Source organism: Manacus vitellinus, unplaced genomic scaffold, assembly GCF_001715985.3.
Source record: "Manacus vitellinus isolate BGI_N305 unplaced genomic scaffold, ASM171598v3 scaffold_3_pilon, whole genome shotgun sequence".
In the NCBI taxonomy this organism is placed as follows: domain Eukaryota; kingdom Metazoa; phylum Chordata; class Aves; order Passeriformes; family Pipridae; genus Manacus; species Manacus vitellinus.
Genome location: NW_021940535.1, coordinates 17209059 through 17236814, shown reverse-complemented (window position 1 = coordinate 17236814; position 27756 = coordinate 17209059). Strand labels below are relative to the sequence as shown.

At 41.1% G+C, this 27756-nt stretch overlaps 1 protein-coding gene across 4 annotated transcripts in view; it reads right to left on the bottom strand.

Moving 5' to 3' along the window:
• Positions 1-1765: 1765 nt before the first annotated feature.
• The window catches only part of THRB (thyroid hormone receptor beta), a 161174-nt gene continuing 135183 nt past the window's right edge, over positions 1766-27756 (bottom strand). For 3 of the 4 annotated variants that reach the window (XM_029961780.1, XM_008923722.3, XM_008923720.4), the window contains 6 exons: positions 24519-24619; positions 20569-20716; positions 18943-19148; positions 15712-15858; positions 8173-8431; positions 1766-6733 (listed from right to left, as the gene is read on the bottom strand). In XM_029961780.1, the coding sequence (XP_029817640.1) occupies positions 6492-6733; positions 8173-8431; positions 15712-15858; positions 18943-19148; positions 20569-20716; positions 24519-24619 (1103 nt within the window). In that variant the 3' untranslated portion in view covers positions 1766-6491. The remainder of the gene's footprint in view (positions 6734-8172; positions 8432-15711; positions 15859-18942; positions 19149-20568; positions 20717-24518; positions 24620-27756) is intronic. The other variant, XM_018075749.3, reaches the window with a different exon arrangement.

Genomic DNA, 27756 nt, shown 5'->3' with positions numbered 1-27756 from the left:
GTAGGAATTGTCTTGTTTTCCCTGCAGGAGGCCACCCCGGTTCTGCACAGCAGGGTACCAAACTTGGACCACTTTTCCAAGTTTTTCCAAGTTTCCAAGGCACCACAAGGACAGGATGACCTAGGAACCTTCCTACTTCTCCCTTTGGGACTTCTGATTCAGGGATCCCACCAGTCTTTCAGTATTCCTTGATGTTAGGGTGTCAAGGCTCTCCTAAATGATTCAAAGGGTCTTCCTCCATTTTTATAATTCTAAGAATCTTCAGGCACATCTTTGTGTGTACCAAGGGAGCTTTGTTTTGAAACTATTGATGCTATGGGAATACCATACAGCACACATGACTATAAGACATATATCTGTCTGTTTATTCCTAAGTCCACAGAGAAAATCCTTAAGACGTGGGTCAGTTTTCAAGTAGAGAAAACCTTCACCCACTGTCACCAAGAGGATGAACAGACTTCAGCTTTGTTCACCAGTAGGCTCACGATGCATGAGGTGGCCCACAGTGGGTTGAGAACACACTCCTGCTGCAGTGCAGAGCTCTGCGGGGAGAACTGACCGTCTCTTACATCCTTCTCTGCAGTGACAAATAGACACTGAAGCAAATTCATGCAGCTGTCAAAACACTGCTCCTCTCAACAGACCTCATTCTACTTTTTCAAAAATACAGACTTCATCGCTACAAATTAAGCCTGAAAATGTGACAGCCAGAGTGCTGGCATCTGTGGAGTAGAATTATTTCTTTACATCAAGTAAACAAGTTGTTATGCACCAAATCAATTCCTCACTCCAGAGCTGGTCCTGTAGGGCCTGAGCAGCCCACATTGCTGCTCACTCAGTTCAACCCCAGTAGAGGCTTTGGCAAGACTTCCCCACTAAGGTGGCTGGAGTGCTCAAAGGGATTCCATTTAAGGCAGGGCAGGGATTTCATGCTTTCCCTCCAGCTCTTCAGATGGAGATCCTGCCTTTGAAGACAGCCCCTATTCCCAGGGGCCAGTGGGAACAAACCCTTGAGGTGCCAGCACCGCACTCCCTAAGGACACCAAGCCTGGTGTCAGGAAGTCCCACCAATGCCAGGCAGAGTAAGGGAGCTCAGCATCCTTTTGAAGGCTCCCAGCACCTCATGTGGAAGGGGACCGGGATCAGGAGCTGGCAGTCAGCCAGCAAACGCCTGTGGAAATCACCACGAAACAACAGCCTGAAATAGGTTTCCATCTGAGACAGGCCAAGGAACAACTCTGGATCCAGGCACTAGGTCTTGCTTTTCTTTCTGATGGGAATGAACAGACTAGAGGAGAAATCAAAACTTCAGTGGAATAGGAGACTAGAGAAAATATTTGAAGAGAATATCTTCTCCAATAGGTAAGAGACTGAGGTATGCAACATATGAAAAGATGGGAAGCTTGTTGCTCCTGTCAACCATCCCTGTTTAGGCTGGTAGTGGAGAAGGAAAAAAAGGGCGTTCCCTTAAAAAATGTAATTGAGTGAGACATAAATCATGAGTCAGTTCACTTGGAGTGAATTAATTTTGGCTGCTGTGAAGAGTGAGGAAGTGAAAAACTCCAGTTGGGTGCCCAAGGGAGGGGAGGAGAGGAGATAAGATATGAGGTAGGTGATGAAAGGGATGCAGAAGGATAGAAATGTGAGCAGGTTAGAGTTGATAAAACATTGTGCTCTAGGTCCTAATTTTCCCATTCTGGTGGCTTGGAAGTGTGCGACAGAGTTGATGAAACAGCCCACAACAAAGAGACAGAGACACCAGGCCACTTTTCAGTTATAAGCTTTTTCTTTTTTAGAATTCAAGCTTACACAGTTATCTATGCCCACTATATTCATAATTACATTTTAATATCTGCATACAAAAGCTATGTAAAAATTATTTTCTTCCCCCAAATATACAAATTTTCTCTTTAGATAGTTTAAAACATTTGTGATCACAGATTTTTTTTAATATATTTTAGGCTGAAAAAATATTACCAATCTAGCATAACTCTTAACACTGTTTGCAAAAAAATACATCATCCAAGGTACTTTGTTTTTTTACTGTACGGTGTAATGTTTGCCTTACCCTCAGGGCATGAAATTGATATTAAAAAAATAAACCAAATAAGCAAAACCCACAAACCTCATAGACAAAATAATAAGTCCTCCCAACCAACTTAATAAAAACAAATAAACAACCCAAACCACCCTTCTCTTCAAAAAAATTATGAATTACTAATTTGATGTATTTATGAGCAAACTAAAACTGAAGAGTGCTAAGGAAGTAGGAAAAAAGAAATTACAGTATGTCAGCTAGTTCATGCCCTGATACTATCTTTACCGACATTAAATGTGTAATTAAATAAAGTGTCTTTTAATGTTTTACATTGTGCTCAGTAATTTACATAAATTTAATCCACACCCGGGTGCTGATGTAGATTTACATTTGATTGTCTTGTGCATAAACAAGGTTAGCTTTTAAAGAAGGTAAACTGTGCAATGGACAGTCACAAACAACTTATTACCTGCACAATATTGCTTTTTGAAGGCGACATCAGTCAATGTGGATACACACAAATAATGCATACTCTTTGCATTTGCTAACATCTATACTAAAACTCTGTGATAAGGCCAAACCTTTTTTTTTTTGTTTTTAATTTTAAAGCAAAAATATACCATAGTAAAAAAAAAAAAAAAACAAAACCAAAAACGTGCTCACACCGTTTTGAGTCTGTAAGTGGAAAATAAATCTCTATCGCACTAGAATAAAATTCTCTCTATAAAATTTAAATACAGATCACTTCATTACTATATCAAAAGGAAACGTCTGGCAATCATTTCCAGATGATCACAATAACAAGACACATTAAGAGGTTCTGATGCCTCTTCCTTTGTGAAAAGATAAATGTTGAACACTTTCAATTGCTCTCACAGTGAGAGGAAAACGTTCCTTGGTTGTGGATTTTGATTCTGTCAATGAAAAAGGTTTAGCCTTAGGAATGCTGGCTACATCTCAAAACCATAAGATTGATTTTTATAATTTATGATTCATGCAGCAAGAAGTCAATATGACACATACAGATTAGAGTTCCATAGCATAAAAATACATCACTAGCAATGACATGCTCCGCTTGTGATCAACAGCCCTCTCTTGGCAGATTTCTGATATAAATGGTCTTTCTGGATAGTTTTTATCTCTTTCTGATGCCTGCCTCTGAAGATGCAAGCAGTCTGCTCAAGGATGATTTTCAACCTTGGAGGTCTAACTCTAACGTCTACATTTTGGCAGAATGTAAACAAAAATCATTATCACACGCTATATATGTCATTATAAATATCATAACTTAACTGAGATTACACATGAAATGAGTGTCTAAATGCACATGTTACTCAGGGCGAAACCATGAACGGTGACAATCAGGTTTGACAGGAAAAATCTTCTGTGTAAGACCCACACATAGACCACAAAGCAAACATAAGAGCTACGTGGCACCATCAGAAACGAGACTCTGGACTGCACTAGAATGTGTGTGCTTGTTATTTCACTCAGAAGGCCAGTTACTACAAAGGGTGCTGACTACAGTACTGTTGTCTGCCACTGAGGTGGTCACTTGCAGTGGCTCAATGCCGCGATGGCTTGAGACCACTGATATTTAAAAGCATGTATGTCTTGGCAGAACTAAGGTCAGTATCCACTGGCAAGAGTCTGCAAGAGCATCCTCATGTGGTCTAGTTTTGCTCTCATGATCACACAAATCAGCAGTTGTACTGAGGAAGTAAATGAAGTCACACAAAGTAAGACTGGTAGGAGATTAGAGGCCATTAGATGTCAGTACATCAAATCTGTCCAACTAAGAGCTTCGTCTTAGTTTTCAATTAAGGAATACTACTATCTCACTGTTAATCAGTGTCAGACTCCAATTTAATCTAAAAAGCTAGAAAAGGATGTTGATGTATGTCCTTTCTGCTAAGAGCACTGCCGAACCTGTCAAAGTTGGTTGCCTGATTTTAGGCACTTCAGTCCATCTGCACTCACCTAAGGAAGGAGGCCTGATTTTTCTGAACCCTGATTAAGCACAGCTCCAAACTGCATCAGCTTTTTTGGAACTAAGAGAAATATGACGTTTTTTCTCCTGGGTCTCATCCGTGGCACAGTCAAAAGCTGGAACACTAAATCAAGCTCACATTGAGCAAACGGGTGAGGTAATTGCACTGGCTGCAGGAGGAACAACAAGCTCAGATCCGTGGCAGAAGAGAACTCCAAAAGACATGCACATTTCTCTTTCCTTTACAAGCATAGACACAAGTAAGGGATCAGCTTCTTTTCTACATTTCCTATATCCTATCGGTTCCCTATCAAATCACCCCAAATCAGCTATCCAAAAAGCTAGTTTCTGACTCTGTCTCCAAGACAGTGCTCTACAAGGAATTTGGATAGAGACTGGTGTTGCTTAGATGCATACTTCAAAATGGAGCAAGAGGTTCTTCAACCTCAGCAAATACGTAAGAATTAATCCCCACTGGCCTGTCTTCCCCGCTATCTGCAAAAAAACCCTAAACACCCCATTGTGTTTTATGTTCTGACAAAAACCCCCTAAGTGATAACATCAGTGCTCACAGCTCATCACAGGTGCATATAGTATCAAAGAACAGGGAGAACAAGATTCTGCATCCCTGCAAACATGGTCAATAGCACTCCAATGCCTTCTCAATGATGTAGGGAAAGGGGGGTGGAAAGAATTTAACCCCTGACACACATATACTGTGTTCCACCTATAAGTTTTCCTGAGTATCATGTTTTTGTGAAGGGATAAACACAAAACATATGGGTTGAGATTTGGGCCATGAGCTTTGAAAGTCAACACGTCCACCCTAACAATGCCCACTGACTTGCCAGGCAAATAGGTCAATAAATAGCAGAGAAAGAAACTGGTACAAATGAATGCACAACATGAAAGAACGTAGGGTATGAGGAAGTGCAAAATACGTGAGCTAAGTCTCTGGTTCCCAGGAAGAACAGAAGGAGGGTTTTGATGTATCATACAAATTCAGAGAATGGTTTAATATCAAGTTTATAAAACACAGGGATAACAACCCTGAATGGAGATGGATGACAGAGAGGAACCTCTACCTATAATGTCCTCACCACTGGCCTCCAAACATTCCAGGACTGTGAGTACTGGCTTGCGAATTTCGGCAGCAGGACATTTTGTCATTGCTCAGTTTGGTTCCTGCTAGTGCAGTTAGTGGAAATAAATTAAAAGAATCAAGAGAGCATCTAGCCAAACAAAACATGAACAGACACCAAGGAGGAAGAACCTAGCTGATCCACATGCATCCACACGCACACGCACACGCATGTAGAGAGTGAGAGAAGGGGAGAGAGAAGGTAAAAACATGGAAATATGTTTAAGACACCTGCTGAAGATTTGTAATTATATATATATAAAATTATATATATATGTGCATATAAACTTTATATATATATATAAAACAAAGCATTACTGCTGAGCAACACTATTTGGATTACTGGGATAAAGCTGTACAGTCTTGAGTGTCGTTAATAACACAGTTGGCTTCTGTCCCATCTGAACGTCACCCAATATGTTTCATTCTCCTTTTCCTCATTTCGTGAGCCCTCATATCCCTGAATAACTCTGAGGAACTGCCTGCTATCCTGACAGAGAGTCTTCTCCCTCAGAGTGATGGATTTTCCATGCATCTCAGAAAAAGCAGACCTCTTCACTCTCAGAAAAAGCACCTCAGAGGATCAAATTCCCCTTCTTACTCCAACAGACCTTCCAGAGAAGTTACCTGGAGTTCAACTTTAGTAATTGAAGATCTTAATATCTTATACACATGGAAAAAAAATAGAGTCAGTCCCTTCTAAACATTCTGCATTATTTTAAGTAATTGGGGCACAGTTAAACTGTATCTGCTGGAACAATCCTCAAAGAATTATGGGATCATGATGATGATGAAGACCCTAGATCATAATGTTAATTGTTACAATAGCAATAATCATGAAAACTAGAAATTTCATATTACGAATTGGTCACCTGTACCCTGCAAAAGGGGGTAATACTAGACAGAATTGCCAGGGTCAAATTAACAATAGCTGTTTTAACTTGAAGGTCAATTTATTTTCTGCCACTTCAATTTCTCTCCCATATTTTTCAAGCAATGATGTGTGTGAGCTGGTGACCACACAAGTGCTGGTGAATGAGATTGGTCTGTTCGTATTTTCACTGTTAAGCTGTCAAAGCACTCACACCAAAGGACTGAAGAACAAATTGCAATAGTCACAAGTACCCGCATTAAAGGGATGTTTTCATCCATGTGTATACAACTGCCCCCTAGCAACCCCAAAAGAAAACCCAAACAAAAACCCAACCCCGTCTCAAGAAACAGAAGAGCATGAAAGAAGAACAGAGGTGAGAAGAGCTGGGCAACGGGATGAAATGACAGCCAGTAGTGCGACGGGGGTGCGGAGAACCGCTCCAGTCTCTCTAATCCTCAAACACTTCCAGGAACAACGGAGGGAACAGTTCTGTGGGGCACTCCACCTTCATGTGCAGGAAGCGGCTGGCATGGCAGGCTCCAATCATTCGCAGGTCTGTCACTTTCATCAGCAGTTTTGGCCAAAAGTGTGCAACATGGTGTTTTCTGTAATTGATGTAGTGTTCGAATGCCAGGAGGAATCCCTCTTGACACTTTTCTATTCTCTCCACGCAAACAAGGCCTGGGCGATCTGTGGATACAAAGCAGCAGAATTATCGTTACTACTTATCTGCTTTAACAAGGTCCTGATTATAAATCAGGAAAAATAGGATGATTCCATTGCTAGGAAAGAAAGAAGAGAGACCATGGACATTTGGCTCTGCCAACTTCTTTCACCCTGGACACCTCACTTATCAGTACTGTCCCCATTGAAACAAGGAGATAATCCTTCTTTTCTTCATCCTTTGCCTGTTTTGCCCTTTTAGAGTATAGATGTTTGGGATGTGTCGCCTTAACAGTGACTAGAGCAACAGATCCCTGATTTCAGCTAAGGCTTCTACCTATATATTTCAGTAAAACAACTGATAAAGAAACAAAAAAATTACTTATCAGTTACGTAAACTACAGTTCCCTTCTATCTGTTTCTCTACAGTCTGACCAATGCTTTGATCATGCTTTGATCCCAGGTGAGCTGCAAAGGAAACTGTTATGGAGCACCAAGGTACAACAAAGGCCAAATATTTGCCTAACTATCTCAGCTGGCACCCAGCCCCTTCACAAGTCACTTCTCCGGAGACAGTTCTGGAAAAGCAGGTCCTTTGAACTGCCTTCTGAAACCACTACTCATGTATCACTGTATATGGAACTAAAAAGAAATCAAAATGTTTTGATTGGCAAGATCAAGTGCTGTGTTGTAATTTATGTGGAAACCTTTTCTGTCTCAGATGCAGTTATGCTTGCAAATCACTGACTGTATATTGTTTTCAGTGCCCAATCTTCAAAGCGGTTTTAAAATCTTGCCAAATCTGCCACTGCCCAAGAATGGAATTTCCTCTTTGGGCTGGCACAATCAGTGGAAGCATATTTGAAAATATACCCAAATTGAGAAGGTTATAAACTCTTTGAAAATCATATGATGCTGCTTCTGTATTATGCCAGCAAGTGACCATTTGCAAATGGTCCCAGTGTAGGAAAACAGCACAACTCTCAAATGCCCATTAGGGCATAGTGGTGCTGCTAATTAGGGAAACCAGGACAGGTCAAACTAAACATATGAGACTGATGGAAATATATATAACTGCCCAGTGCATGACAGTATCCAGGGGAAAAGGGAACTAACTTATTGTAAGGACCAATGTTGCTAAATCATCTGTTTTTCATTCAAGACACACTGGCTCTGAACCAGAACTGAGTTCTTTCTGATGATCATCCCTGCCTAATCTGTAAGTACCAAATTGAGCAAGGTGTGTTACCAAAGCCACTTTATGTCCATGTTTTTGAATACCCTGAATTTTTTTCCTAGTGCTTACCAAACTAAGTCTAAGCTGCATTGGGATTCTGAGAGAAAATTTCTCCCACTTTAGGCAGCACTACAAGATCTAACATATCTTATTTCTTTTAAAAAGAGGCTTATGACAAAGGCCAAAGAGTTTAAAAATAATTAGGATCCCAATATATTTCTATTCTCACCTGATGACATGAGCAGAACAGCCTGAAGAAGGGCAACCTCGGTGTCATCCAAGTTAAATGAAGAAAGAGACATGCCCAGGTCAAAAATGGCATCAGACACTACGCCAAGACCCCCATTTTTCAGCTGGCCCCTTGTCACCGCCATCTCCCCATTTAGTGTTAAAGTCTCACTCTCGGGGTCATAGCGAACTGCTGCTCGGAGGGACATTATCTCCATACAGCAGCCTTTCAGAAGGATGATCTGGTCTTCACATGGCAGCTGCAGAAATTATAAATGGTAAAGAAAAATATATGTTTGTCAGACTGAGTTGCTTTTACAACTACAATAAATCCATGAGCATGAAGTTGCAATTCACACCCCAGAACACTACCTCTCATGGTGCAGCTATGCTCCAAACACACTGCTGACTGACTGCACCACAAAAACCTCAGAGATTTGCATTCTTGCCTTCAGGAACTGCCAGCAGGTTAACATCCCCTCTTGAGCTCCCTCAGCTTACAACTTATAACAGAATAAACTATAATTGGGGCTGGTACAGACCTTGGCCATCCCATTTAATTCATGCCAGCCATGCTTATTTCTTACCTGACCAGAGATAAAGAAAGACATTTGGGAGGGTCTGTGAGAGTGGACTGTGTTTTAAGTAAAAGGAATGAAATAAATGTTTATATGTAGAGGAGATACCTGAATAGGTGGGGTAGTAATTCTCACTGCCCATTTAAACAACAGAGAACTTACTAATCTATACTTAGCCTAGTAAGGCTGTTCTCCCTAGACTCCCTATATTATCTATGGTACAGATACAGCTTTTACACTGGTGTCTAAGCTGTGATCTTCAAGGTATGGGGCTAAACATGTCTTTTCCATGACATTAACAAAGGCAAGTTGTCCAGATTGTTGGAGGCAGGTTCTGTATTTACAGAGTATAACCAGAATGCTGACACATGGGCAGAATGTGTTTCTGTAAATCATGTCTTTATGTTTTCATAGGTAATTCAATGATAGCAAAAACCACAGGGACTATGTTGAGACTGTTCATATATGTGAGCAGCAAGGGTGACGCATAAGAAAAAGCAACTCACTTCTACTTGGCTTTAAAGGAGGCAAAAAGCCACCCGTATCTGATTCATATAAAATTACTATATTTACCTGTTTTGCAATTCAAAATGAAACCGCCATGAACTACAAGTCTACATGGCAACTGTGTGCTCGCAAAGTACATTGATTTGGTGCAAAATGATGCAGAGTGGATGCCAGACAGTTACCTAATGCAAGTGGAAAGCAGTTCCCTGTTAGAGTTTTAAGCACAAGCCAGCCATGGTCAGGAAAATGAGTTGAATCATGCAATCACTTTCCCAGCAATATCAGCTTCAGGTGTGAAGTGTTTGATACAGAAGAAAATTGACTCATCCTGTTCCGGGCAAATCACTTTCCCTGCTCGGCTCAGTGGCACCCTCAGCTCAGCAGCAGTGTGGGGAAGACTGCACAGGCACAGTGGCAGTCTCCCTACCCAATGACAATGCCACTGTTTGGCTGCCGAGATTGAAAAAGGGAAAGGCACAGAGTAAAAAAAAATTAAAAGAATAGATCTGTGAGAGGAATCGTGCAGAGATATCAGAATAAACAACTACAGTGAAAAAAGGGACATGAAAGAAAGGAAGAGAGAAGAGAAAAAAAGAGAAATTAAAAAACCCAAACCTCTAAGGAGAAGAAAGAACAGTGGAAAAGAAAGATAACAGTAGAGGAGATATTGTGTGATGCTTTGCCTGTTTTATTATGAGCCATTAAACTAATGAGAAGTTCTCTTCCTACTTGAACTTTTTAAAAACTTTTTTCTGGTAGATGTGATTTGACTATGCCTGCCCTTCACTTGCTTCCTAATTCTGAAGGATACATGGGACATCCATTTCACAGATGCCAAGCCTCAGGTCTTATCTGCCAGTAGCAGGAGTTACCAAAGACAGGAGGCTGGAACGTCAGCTCTACTCTCAACTGTGCAGATTTTAACTCTACCTACACTCATCACTTGAGTGTTGCTACCAGAGCATCTTTCAGAAGTGGGGTCAACAAATATGACTGAATCTCTGTCACATGTTGACCTTTCCTCCTCTCTCTGCAGAGACAGGCAGGGAGAAAAAACAAAAGGCAGGAACCTGAGGTGCTCACCTCTAGAGGCAGGATGTGCAATGCAGCACCATGGAACTGAGCTGAGCTACCTTGAAGGGTATTGACATAGCTTCACCCACTGTGGAACCAGTGATGCCTGAGACACTTAAAACTCACATCACTAAATTCTCCTCAATCTTCATCTTCTAAGCAGAAGGAAATGCAAGAAGGAAACAACAGCAGAAATGCTGAGAAGTAAATGAAGTTTTTTATGCTTCAATTACTCTGGGATGGGATTCTTGTTTTGAGGCAGGGGCCAATGGATGTACACAAACTAAGCTGGGCACACACAGTGCTTCTGCATGTGTCCAAAGATGAAACAAAGAAGGAAAAGCAGCCATGAATATATAAGTGGCTATGGATGTTCCCTGTCATGTCCCTCTTTCATAGAGATTTACTACATTCTCAGCTTTAGCCTCTGTAGAATTAAGAATTGACATAATGTATAAATGGTCTCCTATGGGAGAAAGGATGGTTTTTTTCTCATAAACAAATCCATAGCCCACACAGTGTTTCTTCTATGAAAAAGATATGGGTTAAAAACCATAACTGAAATAAAGTTAACGTGATGGTGCCCCTTCAAAAAGAAGCAAATATTTGTCATTTTCTTCATGCTGCAGCAAGAGCTATACAAAAACTCAGAGGACAGCTGTCCTGTTCCTTTGTGTTCATGAGGAGTTGTCCCTCACTCTGCCATCAGACCTTGCCATCTATGGGTGTTAGGTTTACACAGGGGCTCAGCTGTAAACAAAGCTTGTCCAGTTGAGTCATGTAATGTACAAAGGTCATTCCCAATGATGCCTTGACTTCTTCATCCATGTTTCCTGCCTAGCTCTGACACAAGTGGGCCCATGGTAGCCAGGAGGGGTAGGAGATGTCAGATGGGCACGGACGTCTGTGTGTGACTGGCAAAGTTTTCTAAATTAAAAAGACTACCTTGGTATGTCACTGCAACTTCCCACCAACAAATGCCAAATTAGAGGAGACAGATTTCCTCAGACACTAAATGCTGCAGGGGCCTCTTGATCTATGGACACATTCCTCATATTTTAGGATCTTCACGCTTGGCCACCATTTCATTCTTTCTTGACTGATGGAGCCAATGATGAGGCTAGCCAGGATAACCTATTTACACAATGACAACTATTGATATTTACCTCTTCTTGTTCTGTAGGTGCTAGAGGACATACATAGCTCTCCATGACTGACCTTAAGGAAAAGTTGCCAGCCTCAGAAGAGTAAAATGCTGTGGGGCTGCCTTGCATTTCCTTCCTGACTGAAGCTATTAGGACAAAACACTGTTCCTGAGTCAGGGAGCCCCATGAACTCACTGACCACAGTCACTCCCATTTTGAATGCCATTCACTTGGCATTTCAGCAGCAGAGTAAAGTGCTGCTTTGAAGTGTGGGTGAACAGGCAGGCATCCTTCCATGGCTGGATTGGAGATATTCCCATGTTAAAACTCCCATGACTGGGAATCCTAAGGGGCTCACAAGACTTAAAATTATTCAAATAACAATATATTACTCTTAACCATATTCTAATTAATTATACATTATTTTATATTATTATTTATTATTACATTATATTATATTATTATCATCCCTGCAGGGCCATGCCAACCCCCACCTGTAGAAAAGCCACCTCCAGTGAGTGCAAGCGACCAGGAGTGCAGTGAGCAGTGTGCGTGAACAGTGCGTGGCACGTCAGCTGGGGCATGGCATGGCACTTCGTGCAGGCAGGGTGAGGATACACTACCAGCTCCAGAGCTCAACTGGCATCACTGCCCTCTTGGGGGGAGCTCAGGTATGGTACCCACTCAGCAAGGAGCCAAGTTGCCTACCTCGCCAAAAAGAACGTAGCGACCTAGACAGAGCTCCCCAAAAAAATCACATGGCTGGCCAGGTTTCAGGCTGTAGGGAGTGCCTAAGCCTTTCACTGGATTGTAGCAGAGACAGCATCTGCGTCAGATGTGATCACCATGCTGCTAGAAAACTATGACCTTGTTGCCATTATAGAAACTTGGTGGGATGAATCTCAGATTGGAGTGTGACTATTGATGGCTACAGGCTCTTCAGAAGTGGCAGGGGAGGAAGCAGAAGCAGAGTGATTGCTTTCTACATCAAGAGGTGGACTGAGTGTGAAGTGTTGTCTCTGAAGAACATCCATGAGCTGGTCGAAAGCCTTCTGGGTAGGAATCAGAGACCAAGGAAACAAAGGGAACCTCATGGCTGGTGTCTACTACAGGCCACCTGATCAAGGGGAGCCCACCGACAAAGCCTTCTTTCTCCAGCTACAGGAGGCATCATGCTGGCAGGGTCTTGTACTGCTGGGGGACTTCAATCATCCTGATATCTGCTGGAAAAATAGCACAGCAAACTGTAGGCAATCCAGAAGACTCCTGGAATGGAGGATAAATTCTTGAGCCAGCTAATAGACAGCCCTACCAGAGGGGATGTGATACTGGATCTGATGGTCAGCAACGTAGCGACCCAATTGGGGATGTCAAAATTGGAGGGAGCATGGGCTGCAGTGGTCATGCATTGGTGGAATTTAGAGTCCTGAGGTATATGGGTCAGTAAAGTTAGGCCACTGAACTTCAGGAAAGTGAAATTCCAGCTCTCCAAGGAGATGGTCAATAGGATCCCCCGGGAGACTTCCCTCAGGGACAAGGGAGTGGAACAGAGCTGGCAGATCTTTAAGAAAGTGTTCCACAGAGCATAAGAGCTAGCAAATCTCCAGAAGCAAGAAATTGGACAAGGAAGGCTAGTGGACAGCATGGCTGAGTAGGGAACTGGTGGTAAAACTAAAGGGAAAGGTACTGGAAACAAGGACAGGTAACTGGGAAGAATATAGAGAGGAAGTTCAGTTGTGTAGGGATGGAGTGAGGAAGGCCAAGGTGAAGCTGGAACTGAACCTGGCAAGACATGCAAAGAATAACAAGAAGGGCTTCTACAGGTCTGTTAACCAGAAAAGGCAAAAAAGGAAGGTCAAAGAAGGTGCACCCCCCTCATAAACAATACTGGTAAACTCATAACAACGAATGAGGAGAAGGTTGAGGTGCTCAACAACTTTTTTGCCTGTCTTCAATGGCAACCTCTCTTGAATGGACAGCAGGATGGGGACTGAGGGACTAAAGTCCTCCCACTGTAAGTAAAGACCACCTGAGGAACCTGAACACACATAAGCCTATGGGACTGTCAGAGTCCAAGCCACTCTCCATGATATTTGAAAAGTCATGGCAAAGTACCACGTGACTGGAAGAAGGAAAACATTGCACCCACCTTTAAAAAGGGTAGAAGGGAGGACTCTGGGAACTACTGGCCTGTCAGCCTCACTTCTGTGCCTGGGAAGATCATGGAACAGATCCTCCTAGAAGCTATGCTAAGGCAGATGGAGGCCAGGGACTGTGATTTCAGACAGCCAGCACAGCTTCACCAAGGGCAAGTCCTGCCTCACCAACTTAGTGGCCCTCTATGATGGAGTGACTACATCAGCAGACGAAGGAAGGGCTACAGATGTCATCTATCTGGACTTCTGTAAAGCCTTTGACACAATTCCCCACAACATCCCTTTCTTTAAATTGGAGAGAGATGGATTTGATGGGTGGACCGTTAGGTCCAGATGGAAGTGGTCAACAGCTCCATGGACACCAGTGACAAGTGGTGTCCCTCAGAGGTCTATGCAGGACCAGTGCTATTTAATATATACATTAATGGCAAAGATGAAGGGATTGAGTGTACTCTCAGCAAATTTGCAGATGACACCAATTTGAGTGGTGTGGTTGACCCACCTGAACAACAGGATGCCACCCAGATGGATCTGGACAACTTTTAGAAGTGGGTGTGTGGGAATCTCATGAAGTTTAACAAGACCAAGTGCAAAAGTGCTGCACCTCGGTCAGGGCAACCCCCAGTATCAATACAGGCTGGGGGATGAAGATCGAGAGCAGCCCTACTGAGAAGGACTTGAGGGTGCTGGTGGATGAGAGGCTGGACACGAGCTGGTAACGGGGGCTTGCAGCCCAGAAAGCCAACCTTATCCTGGGCTGCATTGAAAGCAGCGTGGCCAGCAGGTCAAGGGACGTGATTCTGCCCCTCTACTCCACTCTGGTGACATCCATCTGGAGTGCTGAACCCAGTTCTGGGGTCCCCAGCACAGGAAAGACACGGATCTGTTGGATTGAGTCCAGAGGAGGGCCACCAAGATGATTAAAGAGATGGAACACCTCTCCTATCAGGAAAGGCTGAGACAAATGGGATTGTTCACTCTGGAAAAGAGAAGGCTTCAGGATGACCTAATTGAGGCCTTTCAGTACCTCAAGCGAGCCTACAAGAAAGATGGAGAGAGGGACCATTTAAAAGGGTATGTGGTGACAGGACAAGGGGTGATGGCTTCAATCTGAAAGACAGTAAGTTTAGATTAGATATTACGAAGAAATTATTTCCTGTGAGGGTGGTAAGGCACTGGAATAGGTTGCCCAGAGAATTTGTGGATGCCCCATCCCTGGAAGTGTTCAAGGCCACCCTGGATGGGGCTCTGAGCAAACTCCAAGTAGTGGAAGGTGTCCCTGCCAATGGCAGGAGGGTTGGAACTAGATGATCTTTAAGGTCCCTTTCAACCCAAACCATTCTATGATTCTATGAAAATTATTTAGATTATTAAGACTGAAATATTATTTCAGGATGCAGCTCTGATAACATTTTTTAAATTAGGAAAAAAAATATAATTAGGCATTGCATCTAGTCCTTCAATAAAAATGATACCTCAGTGTAAATTAGATCAGCTTAGGACCTCTGCATTCCTAATGTGCAACCAAGTCTATTTACTGTATATTTTTGCATGTGAGTATCTACCTAAAATGACAATCCATTACTTTTGTAGATTCTTTTATGCACAACCTCCCTGTTCAGGAAAAGCATGTCTAAGGAACCCAGTGAGGCAAGTGTCACTCCTGGATAGGGGTGCTTTCCTGAATTTGAAGAATTTTTTACTGTGTAGACCCAACTCTACAATACTGTACCTGCCAAGGAGCCAGAAGGACATAAGGAACTGTGTGCTGTAAGATTTTATTACACATATCAACAACGCTTCTAGACAGTCATTTTTTGTTCGCTTGCTTTGTTCAAGGCCACCTCTAAAGACACATCTGAGTCCCTAATGAACCACAATAACCTCTAGAAAAAACCCTAATGAAATCAGGGTTTCAGTAATCATAAGAAAATTCATAAAATTCCAAATGATTCTAATCCCATCTATTTTGAGTCTCTTTAATTTTAAACATACTGAGTTTTTCAATTTCATGCCAGAGTATTTTGAATAGTTTTTAACAACAGGTGTATAAATGAGGAGTGCAAGGAAGTCTTCTTACCTCACAAAACATAGGCAACTTTTTGGCAAAATCCACCACTCTTGTAATCGCTGGTGTGATAATTTTTGTAAACTGGCTGAAGGCTTCTAAATCCACTTTCCCACCTTCTGGGGCATTAACTATTGGTGCCTGCCCAATATCTTCTGGCTAAGAATATAAATAAAGATATTTAAAAGAACAATCTATCTTAGAGCAATTACTTTATACTCTAAAATTAAAGTCCTGCTTGGTGGTGGAAGATATGCTAAAATAAAGAGTAACACTATTGGATTTATAAGTAATGTCCATTATATCACAAAATGTAATTTATTTGTAAGGCATTTGTGAAAGATGTGACTGCACAGAGAAATGGGTGACTGGTATGCTGCTACCCATCCTTTGTGGGCAGCTGCATTGTTGTGCACATGCAGCTTCTTCCTTGTGCTTGTATCTGAGTATTTTATGGGTGCAGTACATGTTACTTTTTCTTAAAAACATAGGTGTGTTGTTTCTTACAGCTGCTGAAAACTCTCAAGTTTCTCTAAAAGCAAAGAGAGTTGAGATGACATGTTACCCCTCAGAAGATCCCGCGGGCTTTGCAGAATTGGGCACTTTCACCTATTCAAAGTCTCCACAGAACAGGTGGCCAGGTATCACAGAGCCCCAGGCAACTGCCAAGGCCAGTTTCCAAAACTGGGCTAAAACAACTGATGAGCAGGAATGGGATAACACAAAGCTGGTCTGGATAATATGACCAGAATTTGAACTCATCTGGGTAAAATTTTGGTTGAAAATCACCTGTTGCATGGCTTCAGCCCAAGGCTTCTCCAAATGAGAAAAAAAAATCACATTTTGAGCATTTCAGTAGGAATATGCAATGAAACAGTTTCAAGCAAAATCTGCAATGAGTGTGTTTTCATTCCAACAGCACTTGAACTTGTTTACCTGATTTTTATGACAGCTGGTCAACACCATCATGTATTTTAAAAACAGGCATATCAAAGCTTTTTTGGTTTCTAAGTGTGGCTTTGCAATAGTAAAAGACCTGTCAAGGTTTCATTTTGTTCATATTAGAGTCAAAAACTAAATAAAACTCAGTGAAGAAAACTTTTAAGACTGACAGACTCCATGACATTTACATAAGACACTTAAACAGGGGAGGTGCTGAAAGTGCTGTCTCTAATAAAAACTTGTGCTCAGCCATTTTTTTAAAGTAACTCATAATAAAAGATCCTTCCACAGTTCTGTCACCAATCTGAATCCAAATCCAACTTCTTACAAGAAAAATCTCAGCAATGTGTTAATAAAGCAAGCACCAATTGTCAAGAAACAATGAAGAGGACTGGACTCAATTATCTGATGGTTTCTACTAAAAAACTCAAACCCAGTTCTAGGCTCCCTCCCTCCCTGAATCTTGGGTAACTAAACCACATTGTCTGTGTACTCATGATAAACAACCTTCATCACTTCCAAACAAGAAGACCAGATACTTAAAACCACACATAACTTTGTCAGGGAGAAAAAAAAAGAACACAGTATTTTCTTGGGAAAGGCAAAAGAAGCCAGGATCACTAGCTAAAGCTAACACACTGGAGAGCCCTTGCCACCTAACGCAACAGGAGAAGAGGTCCAGACCTCAAAGGAGCTCCTGTTGTCAAAGAACCAGCCTTAGCTACATAAGGACAGACCCACAGCTACTGGGGCATGCAATCAGCTTCTCTTACTCTTCAATAGCTTGTGGCAGGGGCTTTCAAAGTCCTCCACCTGGGGTTGGCATGCCATCCCAGACCTTCCCTTCTGTGCTCACTGCAAAGTGTCGGTGAGCTTCCTATGCTTGCCTTGAAACCACTAGACTTCAGCATCAGGAGTGAAAGTCACAGCTGGTTCATGAACTGCACCTTACAGTTGCCACCCCTATCTCTGCCCCATCCCTCCCCTCTCCCAGTAGCCCTGTCATTACACCACCTCATGCTCTGTTTCTGGGCACCTTTTGCTGGAGGTTCCCCCTCCACGGAGACAGTTTCCAGAGCCTGAAGTCCTGCAGTGACCACATTTTACATGGTCCAGCCTGTTCATTCCCAGCCCCAACCTCAAGCTCTCTATGCTTTATCCCAAACTTGGTGATACCCAAAGAACAGCACTCCTGTCTAAGCAACAAAATGCACTATTGCAGCTGCTTCTTGGTCTGCTAAAACCAGTGCCTCAAACTTTGCTCTGCAGCACCCCTAGAAAGTACCCTCTTGCTTCTTGCCAGTGACCACTGGCTGTGGTTTTTCTGACTACACGCCAGTATGAACACAAGCCATTCATATAGAAATTTAGATGGTGTCACTGGAATCTTTAAAAAAAGTCATTATAAGAGAGATCAGCTGCTTTGAATACATAATTTCTCTTACCAATTCAACCATGAGTTGTAATTCCCATGGTGAATTATGCAGCAGGAGCCCAGGCTTGCAAAAAGATGAGTATTCTCTATCTGATTTGCTATACACAGACTGTTAAAGACCCCTGTGTATTCCTGAAATGCAGTCGATAATCTCTCTTTTGTGCTGTATAAGCATTCTGCATTCTGCATTTTTCCCTTAAAAATCCATTTAGAAAAATCAAATAAATCCTTTTTTAAGGTTGAGCATCACAAATCACCCTTTATTTTCTAATCCTTAGTTACAGGATGAAAATGAAAGTTGTTCTGTAGCCTGCAATCCCAATGCTATAGTGTATGTATCATCCTGTTCTCATTAATTTTTCTTTGCCTAATTTATTTTAATAATGTATTCACCATTAACAAAAAGAAGGAAAGCCCACAAGTCATTAACAAAAATTACCAGCTTTCACCTAAAACTTTACATTGTTTTAACACTTACAATACGTTGTATGCTAGTCCCTAATAAAGACAACTATTCCTAGATATATTATATTAAATAAAATACGGTATGCATTATAGACTGCTACTGTTCTTAATCAGGAGTGAAACAATTTTTCTACCTTTTCTTATCATCGAACAATAAAAGTATCCAGTTGAGTTAGGGTTAACTCAGCAACATGATGTTAATCTTTTGAAACACGTGATCCGATCAAACCTGAGGTTCAGGCAAGAAAAAGCAAGTAGTAACTACACAAAATCATCCCTTTATCATAAACATGAACACACTGGCAGATAAAATCTCTCTGGGGTTGCAAGGCTGGGAAGGCACTTCAGAAGAAAGAATGGAACCTGGTTCCAAGAACAGTGTACAAGGCTACAGCCCTTACCAGAAATTTCCTTTTCTGCTTCCAGTGGCTTCCTTGTGCATTGGTGGCCACATGTGCTTCAGTAACAATTTTGATCAGCTCCCATTCCTCATCCGTTGGCTCTGGTTTGTGCCCAATGGTTTTCTGCAGCTCTTCCCGACGTCTCTTCTCTCGATTTTCTTCTATCAGCTTCCTCTTTGCCAACCGCTTGCTGTCATCCAACACCACTAGCAGGGGAAAAAACATACAAAAATGGCAGGAAGCTCTTAAGGCTGTTTGAACTTTGGTCTTTTCTCTGCCTGAGGTACTAATTGATTACAAACACTGTAACTGATCAGTAAAGAAGTACCCTGGGAAGACCCACAGTTGAGACAGTTCTCTTATTTCTCCCTTCCAACTTCTCAGAAGTCTAGATGGCAAAGAATGACTTCCCCTCCTGGCAATGTTTTGTATACTGCCATTGTCTTCAGGGGGTTATTCCACCAACAAAATTAACATGTAAAAGCTTTGTGAGGTGTCAAAGTGCTCCTATAATGGACTTGGAGTAATCAATGTTGGGAAATATGCACTTCTGTTTTCTCTGAAGCAGTATCAGCATGCTCACTGCTCTGTAGTGTAGAATGTGTTCTTGGGAGCCAGCAGAAGGTAACATGGATTGAAGAAAGTGGGAGTATTTATTCACAGGAGGCTCAACTGCCTGTTGCATGACACAAGCAGAAAAAACGTGCCTATTGTTTTGTCTTTCTTTAATCCCTAGAAATGGTGTTGTTATGCAATGTTCCTGTAGAGTCTCATGACTTTCAGTGATGCCAGATAGGCAGGCCCTGAGGCTGCACATCTCTGATCACCATCTCCCTCGTGACCCAGGGAGATCCAGCCCCTCTCCTGAAGGTCTACCTGGCTACAGTGAAATTGTCTCTTATTCTATTTCCCTTTGGACAGAAGGCACTGTTATGCACTACATTAACAATGAAAATACTGTTAGACTATTTTTCTGTTGTTTACTGGGCCTGTTTTCCTGTCAGTTCTTCTGCAAAGGATTACACTGGTGACAGCCATGAAGGCACAGGGGAATTTATGTGACTTCTGGGGGTTTTACATGACTTCTTCCCATTTGCACTAATTGAAGTTATTGGTGTAAATTCCTGTGCAACGGCAGGAAAAGAAGACCCGTAAGGGTTAATCTTACAGCCATATTTTCTAGTTCTTTAGAATGAGATTCGAATTCTTTGCAGCAGATAACTTCTTCAGGGCTAAAAATAAAACAAACAACTGCAGGATGACTCATACAATGACATTCAATTTCACATCCTCCAGAATTTTCTAAACAAGATGTTTTTATCTCAAGCAAAGTGTCCATCCAGATGCATTTCTCCCTCCTCTCCTCCAAAGAGTGAGCATTCCTACTGTTACTCAGCTTGGTAAGGCCAGGAGAAGGTGGAGCCTTATGAAGGATAAACAAAAAATTACAGCCTTATGAAAGTGGCTTGATGCAATGAGTGCAATTCACTGCTACAAGTTATTAAAACCAGAAAAGTGCTGGCAGTTCTGTTCTACTTTAACGACCTTCATCAATCAACATACTTTAAGCAAACACAGACATTGAAAAAAAAGGTACAAGAAAGAAAACCAGAAAAATATACTTACAATCTGTTGCCATGCCAACAAAGATACATTTTTTGAAGCGACATTCCTGGCACTGATTTCTTGTTACTTTGTCTATCACACATTTTCCTTCATATTTACAGGAATAGGTTGGATGGAGGTTCTTCTGAATGGTTCTTCTAAAAAAACCCTAAGTGCAAAACATTAATATATTAGAAAGTATTAGCATTGAGCAATTTTATCAAACTGGGAGCCATTTTGCTTTGTTAGGAATGTACCTAAGTATGCAAGATAACATATTTCATTCCATGAAGCTCTCAAAGGGGAAAAGAACAAATCAGTTTTATAGCGTATGGCATTTCTTTGAGTTAAATTAAAAATTAAAAACATATAGACATCTTAGGTAAATAAAGGTGTAAATAATGCTGTCTTGAGGCACAAATACTGTCTACCTTCTTCTTGTAGCCTTATGTTTTAATGTTTTAAATTTTTTTTGTATATAAAGTAGGATGTTTATTTTTGATCCCCTTTCCAAATTCTGTAATCGTTTTGAAGGATATTAGGAGGCATATACATACTTTTAATTGAAGAGCAGCTTCTGCAAATGATAAGAATGGTGGTGTGTATGTGCTAACAAAGGATGAAGAACAAAGAGTTCTACTCCTTTCTTTCCACAAAAGTCAAATAACCAACCAACCAACCAAATCTGGGCAAGACTAAGAATTTTGCAAATACAAACTACACAATCTCCGTGTTTGGCTCTAAATAGTGGATCCATAATTTATAAATTTAATTTGTATTTACCACACAATTAAAATAAAATCCCCATCACCACTAAAGATTCCTCTCTATATAAATCCATTCTATCTATCTATCTATCTATCTATCTATCTATCTATCTATCTATCTATCTATCTATCTATCTATCATAATCTAGACCTATACTGCCAATTGCAATAGATCCTAAGTTCGCGTGAACTAATGCAGTTCTGCTGAATTCACTGATTTATATATTCCATAAAGCCTGGCCCTAGGTAAAGAAATCAGATAAAATTTATCTCTGAACATCATGTATATAATCCTGGTATTAATTTCAACATGACTTTTCTCACTGACTTCCAAAAGAGCTGGATAAACTCCCCAAGACTGCAAGACATTAACAAGATAGCCTGTAAAGCAAGAAATTCATACTTCACTTTAATTTCAAGTTTCACCATTATTTGAGACTCTCTCATTCAGCAATGCAGCTTGGGATGACCTTGACATAGAGAACAGACGGACACCCTGGTCCCGTTTGACTGAGGCTGCTGAGAATGGCTTTGGTTTCAGTCAAAACAATGGCAAAATTCAAGTGAGATTTTACCTAATGAATAGTCTCTTCAGCTGGGATTTTATCTAATGAATAGTCTCTTCACTTCAGTAGGTGAAAGGTCTGTTTTTAATCATGTTAAATAACACCCAGTAAAATCTTACAGCAGTACGCAATACCTTTTAACACAGAATGTTGAATTAATATGTACAGATAAGTCTGTATTTCAGCTTGAGCTCCTAACTCCTGTGAAGACAATAAAGAACCTTGTCCTCATTAGAGTTTTATCTTACAAGATTCAGGTTGAGCTAAGAGTACAACTCTTTATTCCATTATTACGTTAAGATTTGAAATGTTAATTAAACTGAACGGCATAAAGCTTGTGTGTGAGCCTTTGCAAGACCGGGACCAGTTCTGTTGAGACAAAATCCAGGAAATCACAGGCAAGATATCCTTATGTGGGGTTTGGAACAAGTCTCAAACTCTCATCTACACGACAATTGGTTTTAGTTCCATTCTCAACCCTGTGATGAATTCCTAGGATCTGCCACTCTCCTCCCTGAAGTCCAAAGATGGCTGTGGACAACCAGAGTCCCAGGGTTATCTCTGGTTACAGCAAGAGACAGAAAAGCCTCTGATGAATCTCAGCAAGTGGTACTGAACTTCTGTTTTCCAAACCTTGCATGAGACTTAATGTAGCTCTAGCTTCACAATGGCAAGGCTCTTCATCAGCTCTGTTGGGACCAGCTCATTTCATATTCTCGTTTCATTGCATTGATCAGAAACTTTTGTGAAAAAACTTCTTTGTCCATCCTTAGAAACAATGTATTAAAGAAGCTGCTCTCTACATTTGCCCAAACAGTTCATCACAGGAGTGTTATTTTCATCAATAAAAGAAATCACATTTTATTGGTAGGTAACAACTCTTTCTAAATTTCTTTACTATGCACCTATATAGCAGTAGATGCAATGGGTAAAATCTGAAAAAACATTTCAGTGATGTCAGAACTTGCTGTTTGTTTATTTGGGTTTAAATTCCTTACACTTTACTCTTCAGAAATCACTGGTGAGGATGTTTTTCTCATGAAAGCACTTGCCAAAGCAAATCTTTGGCTGTCAGCCCTGATTAATCTTGTTACAAAACTAAGGTGACTTTGAGTGGAAGCAACTAGTAAATGTAAAATTAATTGGAAGTTGATTATATATATAGTATATTGATATATATAACTTCGCTGATAAATCACACAACTTGAAATGCGTATGCAGCTCCTCACAGAATTTAAGTACTTTTTGCAAATTGTTAGCTCAGTTCCTTGTGCACACAAGCATTATTTTAAATTATGCGCCAGACAGAAGTACTGTATCTGAATATAAAAGTAGAGTTGTATGGTATGTCTCTAAAGTAGTTGGTAGGTATAAAAAGAAGTACTTCAGTTGGAGTAACAAAAACCTTAGTAGGAAAGCTGGCAAGAGGTACAGCTGTTCAGCTGGGAGCAAAAGATATGTCATAATGCCACAGTGCTGTTTACTTCCCATTATATCTGAATTAAATCATATCCATGTTATCATTTGTTATATGGAATGCAAATATGTAGGAATCACTTGTTAAGCTCCACAGTTCTTTTCAGATATAAATATTTTTTCATACCTAGTATGTATGTATAAAACCATTATGAATATTAACACCTACCTGCTATACATAGGATATTTAGGTCTCCGTGCATTTCATAAATGTAACTTAGGGCAATGCTATACAAACAGAGCAACTACTTCACCACAAGAGTTACTGCAATGAGGGGCTCTAAAATCAATCCAAGCCCAAAATCTTGGATCAAAATGTTCCAGACGTTGGGGATGAACAGAATGAGACTTTTGTGGCTTAGTCTCATTACACTAGTCCAAGGCATGTGTGGTCCTATTTGTTCAGAAAAACAATAATTTTTTATTTTCTGCAGGAAAGAATAGCTTTCTTACAGGATCTCAAGCTATTCATGCAAATTGATGGCAGTGAAATCATGTGAGATGTGCCTGATTCTGTTACTCATTTTTTTTTATTTACTTGCCCAAAGCAATCTCTTTTTTAATTTAATTTTGCATGTAGTTTTGGAGATGTAATTTAGGTCTGAAAGCACATTTCAGTATGCTTATGTTAAAGAAGTCAAAATCTTTTTGAAACTATTTTAATTGGGTGTCAATGCTTTGATGGATGTTACTGTTGTATGAGCATGTGGAAGGGATTTTGATTTTTGCCTTTTCACAGTGATGGTGAGAGGCATTGGAACACTGTTAATTGCTACAGACTCTTCATGGCCATAGGCAGAACCTCAGCTATTGCATAAACAGCTTCAGTGGAGTTGCTGGGAGCATGCTGATGTACTCTGGCTGAGAACATGGCTAAAGGAACATTAAAAAATGGAAATTCAAAAGCTAACTGTTAAAACAGCAACAGCAACAATCTAAATTTCTTGTTTTCTTTTCAGAAGCAAACACGGCAAAAATCAACGATATTCCTTATGCATATGAAGAGCAGCAGCATAGCCAGATATGGCTTATCGGATACGGTACTGGATGTTCTTATTCGCTTCTAATCTGTCTTTTATTTGACAGCACAGTCCAGGAAGTCTGTATAATGGAGGAGCTGGAGAGCTATTTCTGATTCCCACTTTCCCACTGTGCCATTTACCTTGCAACCTTCGCAAGTGATGCAGCGATAATGATATCCGGTGGCTTTGTCCCCACATACTACACATAGCTCATCCTTGTCTAAGTAACTGGGTATATACCCTGCAAAGAAAAAGAGGATGTGGCATGTAAACTTGATACGATACATTTGATATAAAAAGCTTATATTAAAATCCACTGTAGATCTTGTCTACCAGTCCCATACTTCTGAACTCACTGAATTTCCTGAATAAAAGTTCATACTATGTTACAGACTTATTTAAACACAGTCTTTAGTATCTTCTACTCTTCAGGCTGTTTCAGCATCGACTGGTCAAGAGGGAGAAGTCAGAACACGATTGCTCTCTCCTGAGTGAAATACTACCTCAAAAAAATATTTATTGTTACCTCAAAAGGTTTGGTGTGAGATAATAAGGTAGCAGGGAGACATACAACATATTTCTCTTCTATATTTCAGAAAAAAAATGATATACTTTTACACTGCAGAAGAGATCCCAGGTTTCAGCATGACTCAGGGACTTGGTAGCAAGAAATATTTACTGACAGATTGTTTGTTTTAAAACAGAGGAGTACTAGGAACAGATAGCCCAAGCTGTATTGATCATGCCTGACCTGGACGTGTTCCACAGGAACATTTAATATAGTCTGAATTTAGGGCAAAATATGTGGGCTTTCAAATATATGTATGTGTGTATATGCATGTGTTAGAATGAAATCTTCTCTTCTGAAGTGGTTTACCAGATCCAGCAAGTGAAATCAAATATTACTACTGTGAAAAACATTGGCAATGCTTGGTTCTTTTCCCACAATGGCATTTGCTTTGATAACATAAACATATTTTCAATTTGAGTAAAAAACCAAAGCAATTCTGATGGCAACCAAAAAGTAATTTTAAACTAAACACAACTTTTAAACAGGGAAAAATACAAACCTTTCAAAATCAGTGTTCCTTTCAAAATCAGTGTTCATATGACTCATAACTAATGGAGTTACGGTACATAACTTTTTCTTCTGAAAAATCTCCCTGTGAAGATGTAACACAGAGATCTCAGATTCCCTTTGAGGGGAGAGAGGAAAGTGCAGCTATTTATATAACTGCATAAGATCACTGAAGTGTTGTAAACTTTTCACAGATTCCCAGAATGGCTGAGGTTGGAAGTCACCTCTGGAGGTCATCTAGTCCAACACCCCCGCTCAAGCAGGGTCACCTAGAGCCAGCTGTCCAGAGCCATGCTCAGATGGCTTTTGAGTACCTCTAAGGATGGAGACTCCACAAACTTTCTGGGTAATCCGTGCAGTGCTCTGTCACCCTCACAGTGAAAAGAAAATATTATTTTATTGTTCTCAGAAAGAATTCCTTGTATTTCTATTTGTGCTCATTGCCCCTTGTCCTGTCACTGGGTACCACTGAGAAGAGTCTGTCTCTGTCTTCTACTGTATGGGAGATCAGGTATTTACACAAACTGATATCCCCTGCCGAGCCTTCTCTGCTCCAGGCTGAACGGTCCCACCTCTCTTAGTCTCTCCTCCTAGAACAGATGCTCCAGTTCACCATCTCTGCGGCCCTTTGCTGGACTTGTTCCAATATGTCCACTGCAATGTATTCCACTAGAGCTGAACAGAAGGGAAGAATCACATCCCTCAACCTGCTGGTGATGATTTTCCTAATGCAGACCAGGATGCCGTTGACACTCCTTGCCTCCAGGGCACACTGCTGGCCCATGTTTAACTTGCTGCCACCCGGAGCCACCAAGTACTTCAACCAAAAGCACTTTCCTGCCAGTCAGGACCCAGCCTGTACTGCTGCGTTTATTATTCCTCCCCCAGTGCAGAATTTGGCATTTCCCTTTGATGGAACTTCAAAAGATTCGTCTCATTCCATTTCTCCAGCCCGCCTAGGTTGCTCTGAATGGCAGCACATCCATCTGGTGTCCCAGCCACTCCTCCCAGTTTTGCATCACCTGCCAACTGTCTGAGTGCAATTTATGAGTGCAATGAGGGAGATTCCTTTGGATGTGGCTGCTTGTAACACCATCCATTGCCACTGGTTTGCTGAACCCATCTGTAGCACCACACATTAGGCCAGACTTCAAGTTTGCTGTCTTTATGCAGCCCCCACACCAGTACAGTTCCATACAGCTTGGGGCCTTGCGACACCGGTCACAAGGAAGGCAACCAGCAACAAGACTCAGGGCAGCAGAAGGCTTTTGGAGGATGCTGCAAGAGGGGTGGCCATCATCTTCCTGCAACTAACATGCCAGAGCATCAGATCAGTAACAGACAGCTTAAATTAAAGTGCCTTCCTAAGACTATACTTCCAGAGGTTCTCCAGAAAGGAAAGCCCAAATCAGAGAGAAAACAGTTGAAATTAACTGAGCTTAAAACATTTAAACATTATGGAGGCTGGTGAATAGATTAGGTGAAAGTAAAGAAGGCAGAAAATATTTGTATGGCCTAGTTTGAGCATAATTATGAGAACCTCAAATTATAGAGGAACATATATCCCTCTTTTGTAAAGCCAGGAAGTAGTAGCACTCTGAAGCCATGCCTAGGTATGGGCTTCTCAGGTCTGCTGATACTGGCATCTGAAAGGGGAGTGGGGGAATGAGCTTAGATCTTACTGATGTACCATACCTGTCTAAAATACAGCAAGAGATCAGATTTACATTCAGGTTGCATTTCTCCAGGATGAACAGGTTATGCTTGGATAGACTGGTGGCCATGTGGAGCTGGTTCTGTGACCTTGAGGGTTGAGAGACAGCAGGGTTTCGACTCCAATTTACATCACTGACTCCTAATGGACATTATGCCAGTGGGGGATTAGCAGAGGCTATTATCTTCATCCTGCCCCCACTTTGCTCACACCTGCCTCTGCACATGCAACACATACACATCATAGAGCTGATAGAGGAGGCAGAAGAGGCAGCAAAGGGATGCAGAATTTTCCCCTAAATTTCTCACAAAGATCGATGGCTTCTTGTTATTGCTGGCTACTGCTATTCATGAAATGCAGACTTTATGTAGCATACACTACGTCATCCAAAATTCAGTATCCCTGGTTTGCTTTCTTAAGAATTGCTTCTGAATTAAATGTCTTGATATTCCATTAAGTATATAATCTGGTTAGTACTGCTCACGTAATGGCAACTTTGTTCTGCTGGAGGAGCAGAAGACCACTTGTCTAAACCACTTCCTTAAATATATACAGTAGCTCATGCACATGACCACTGCTGTCCACC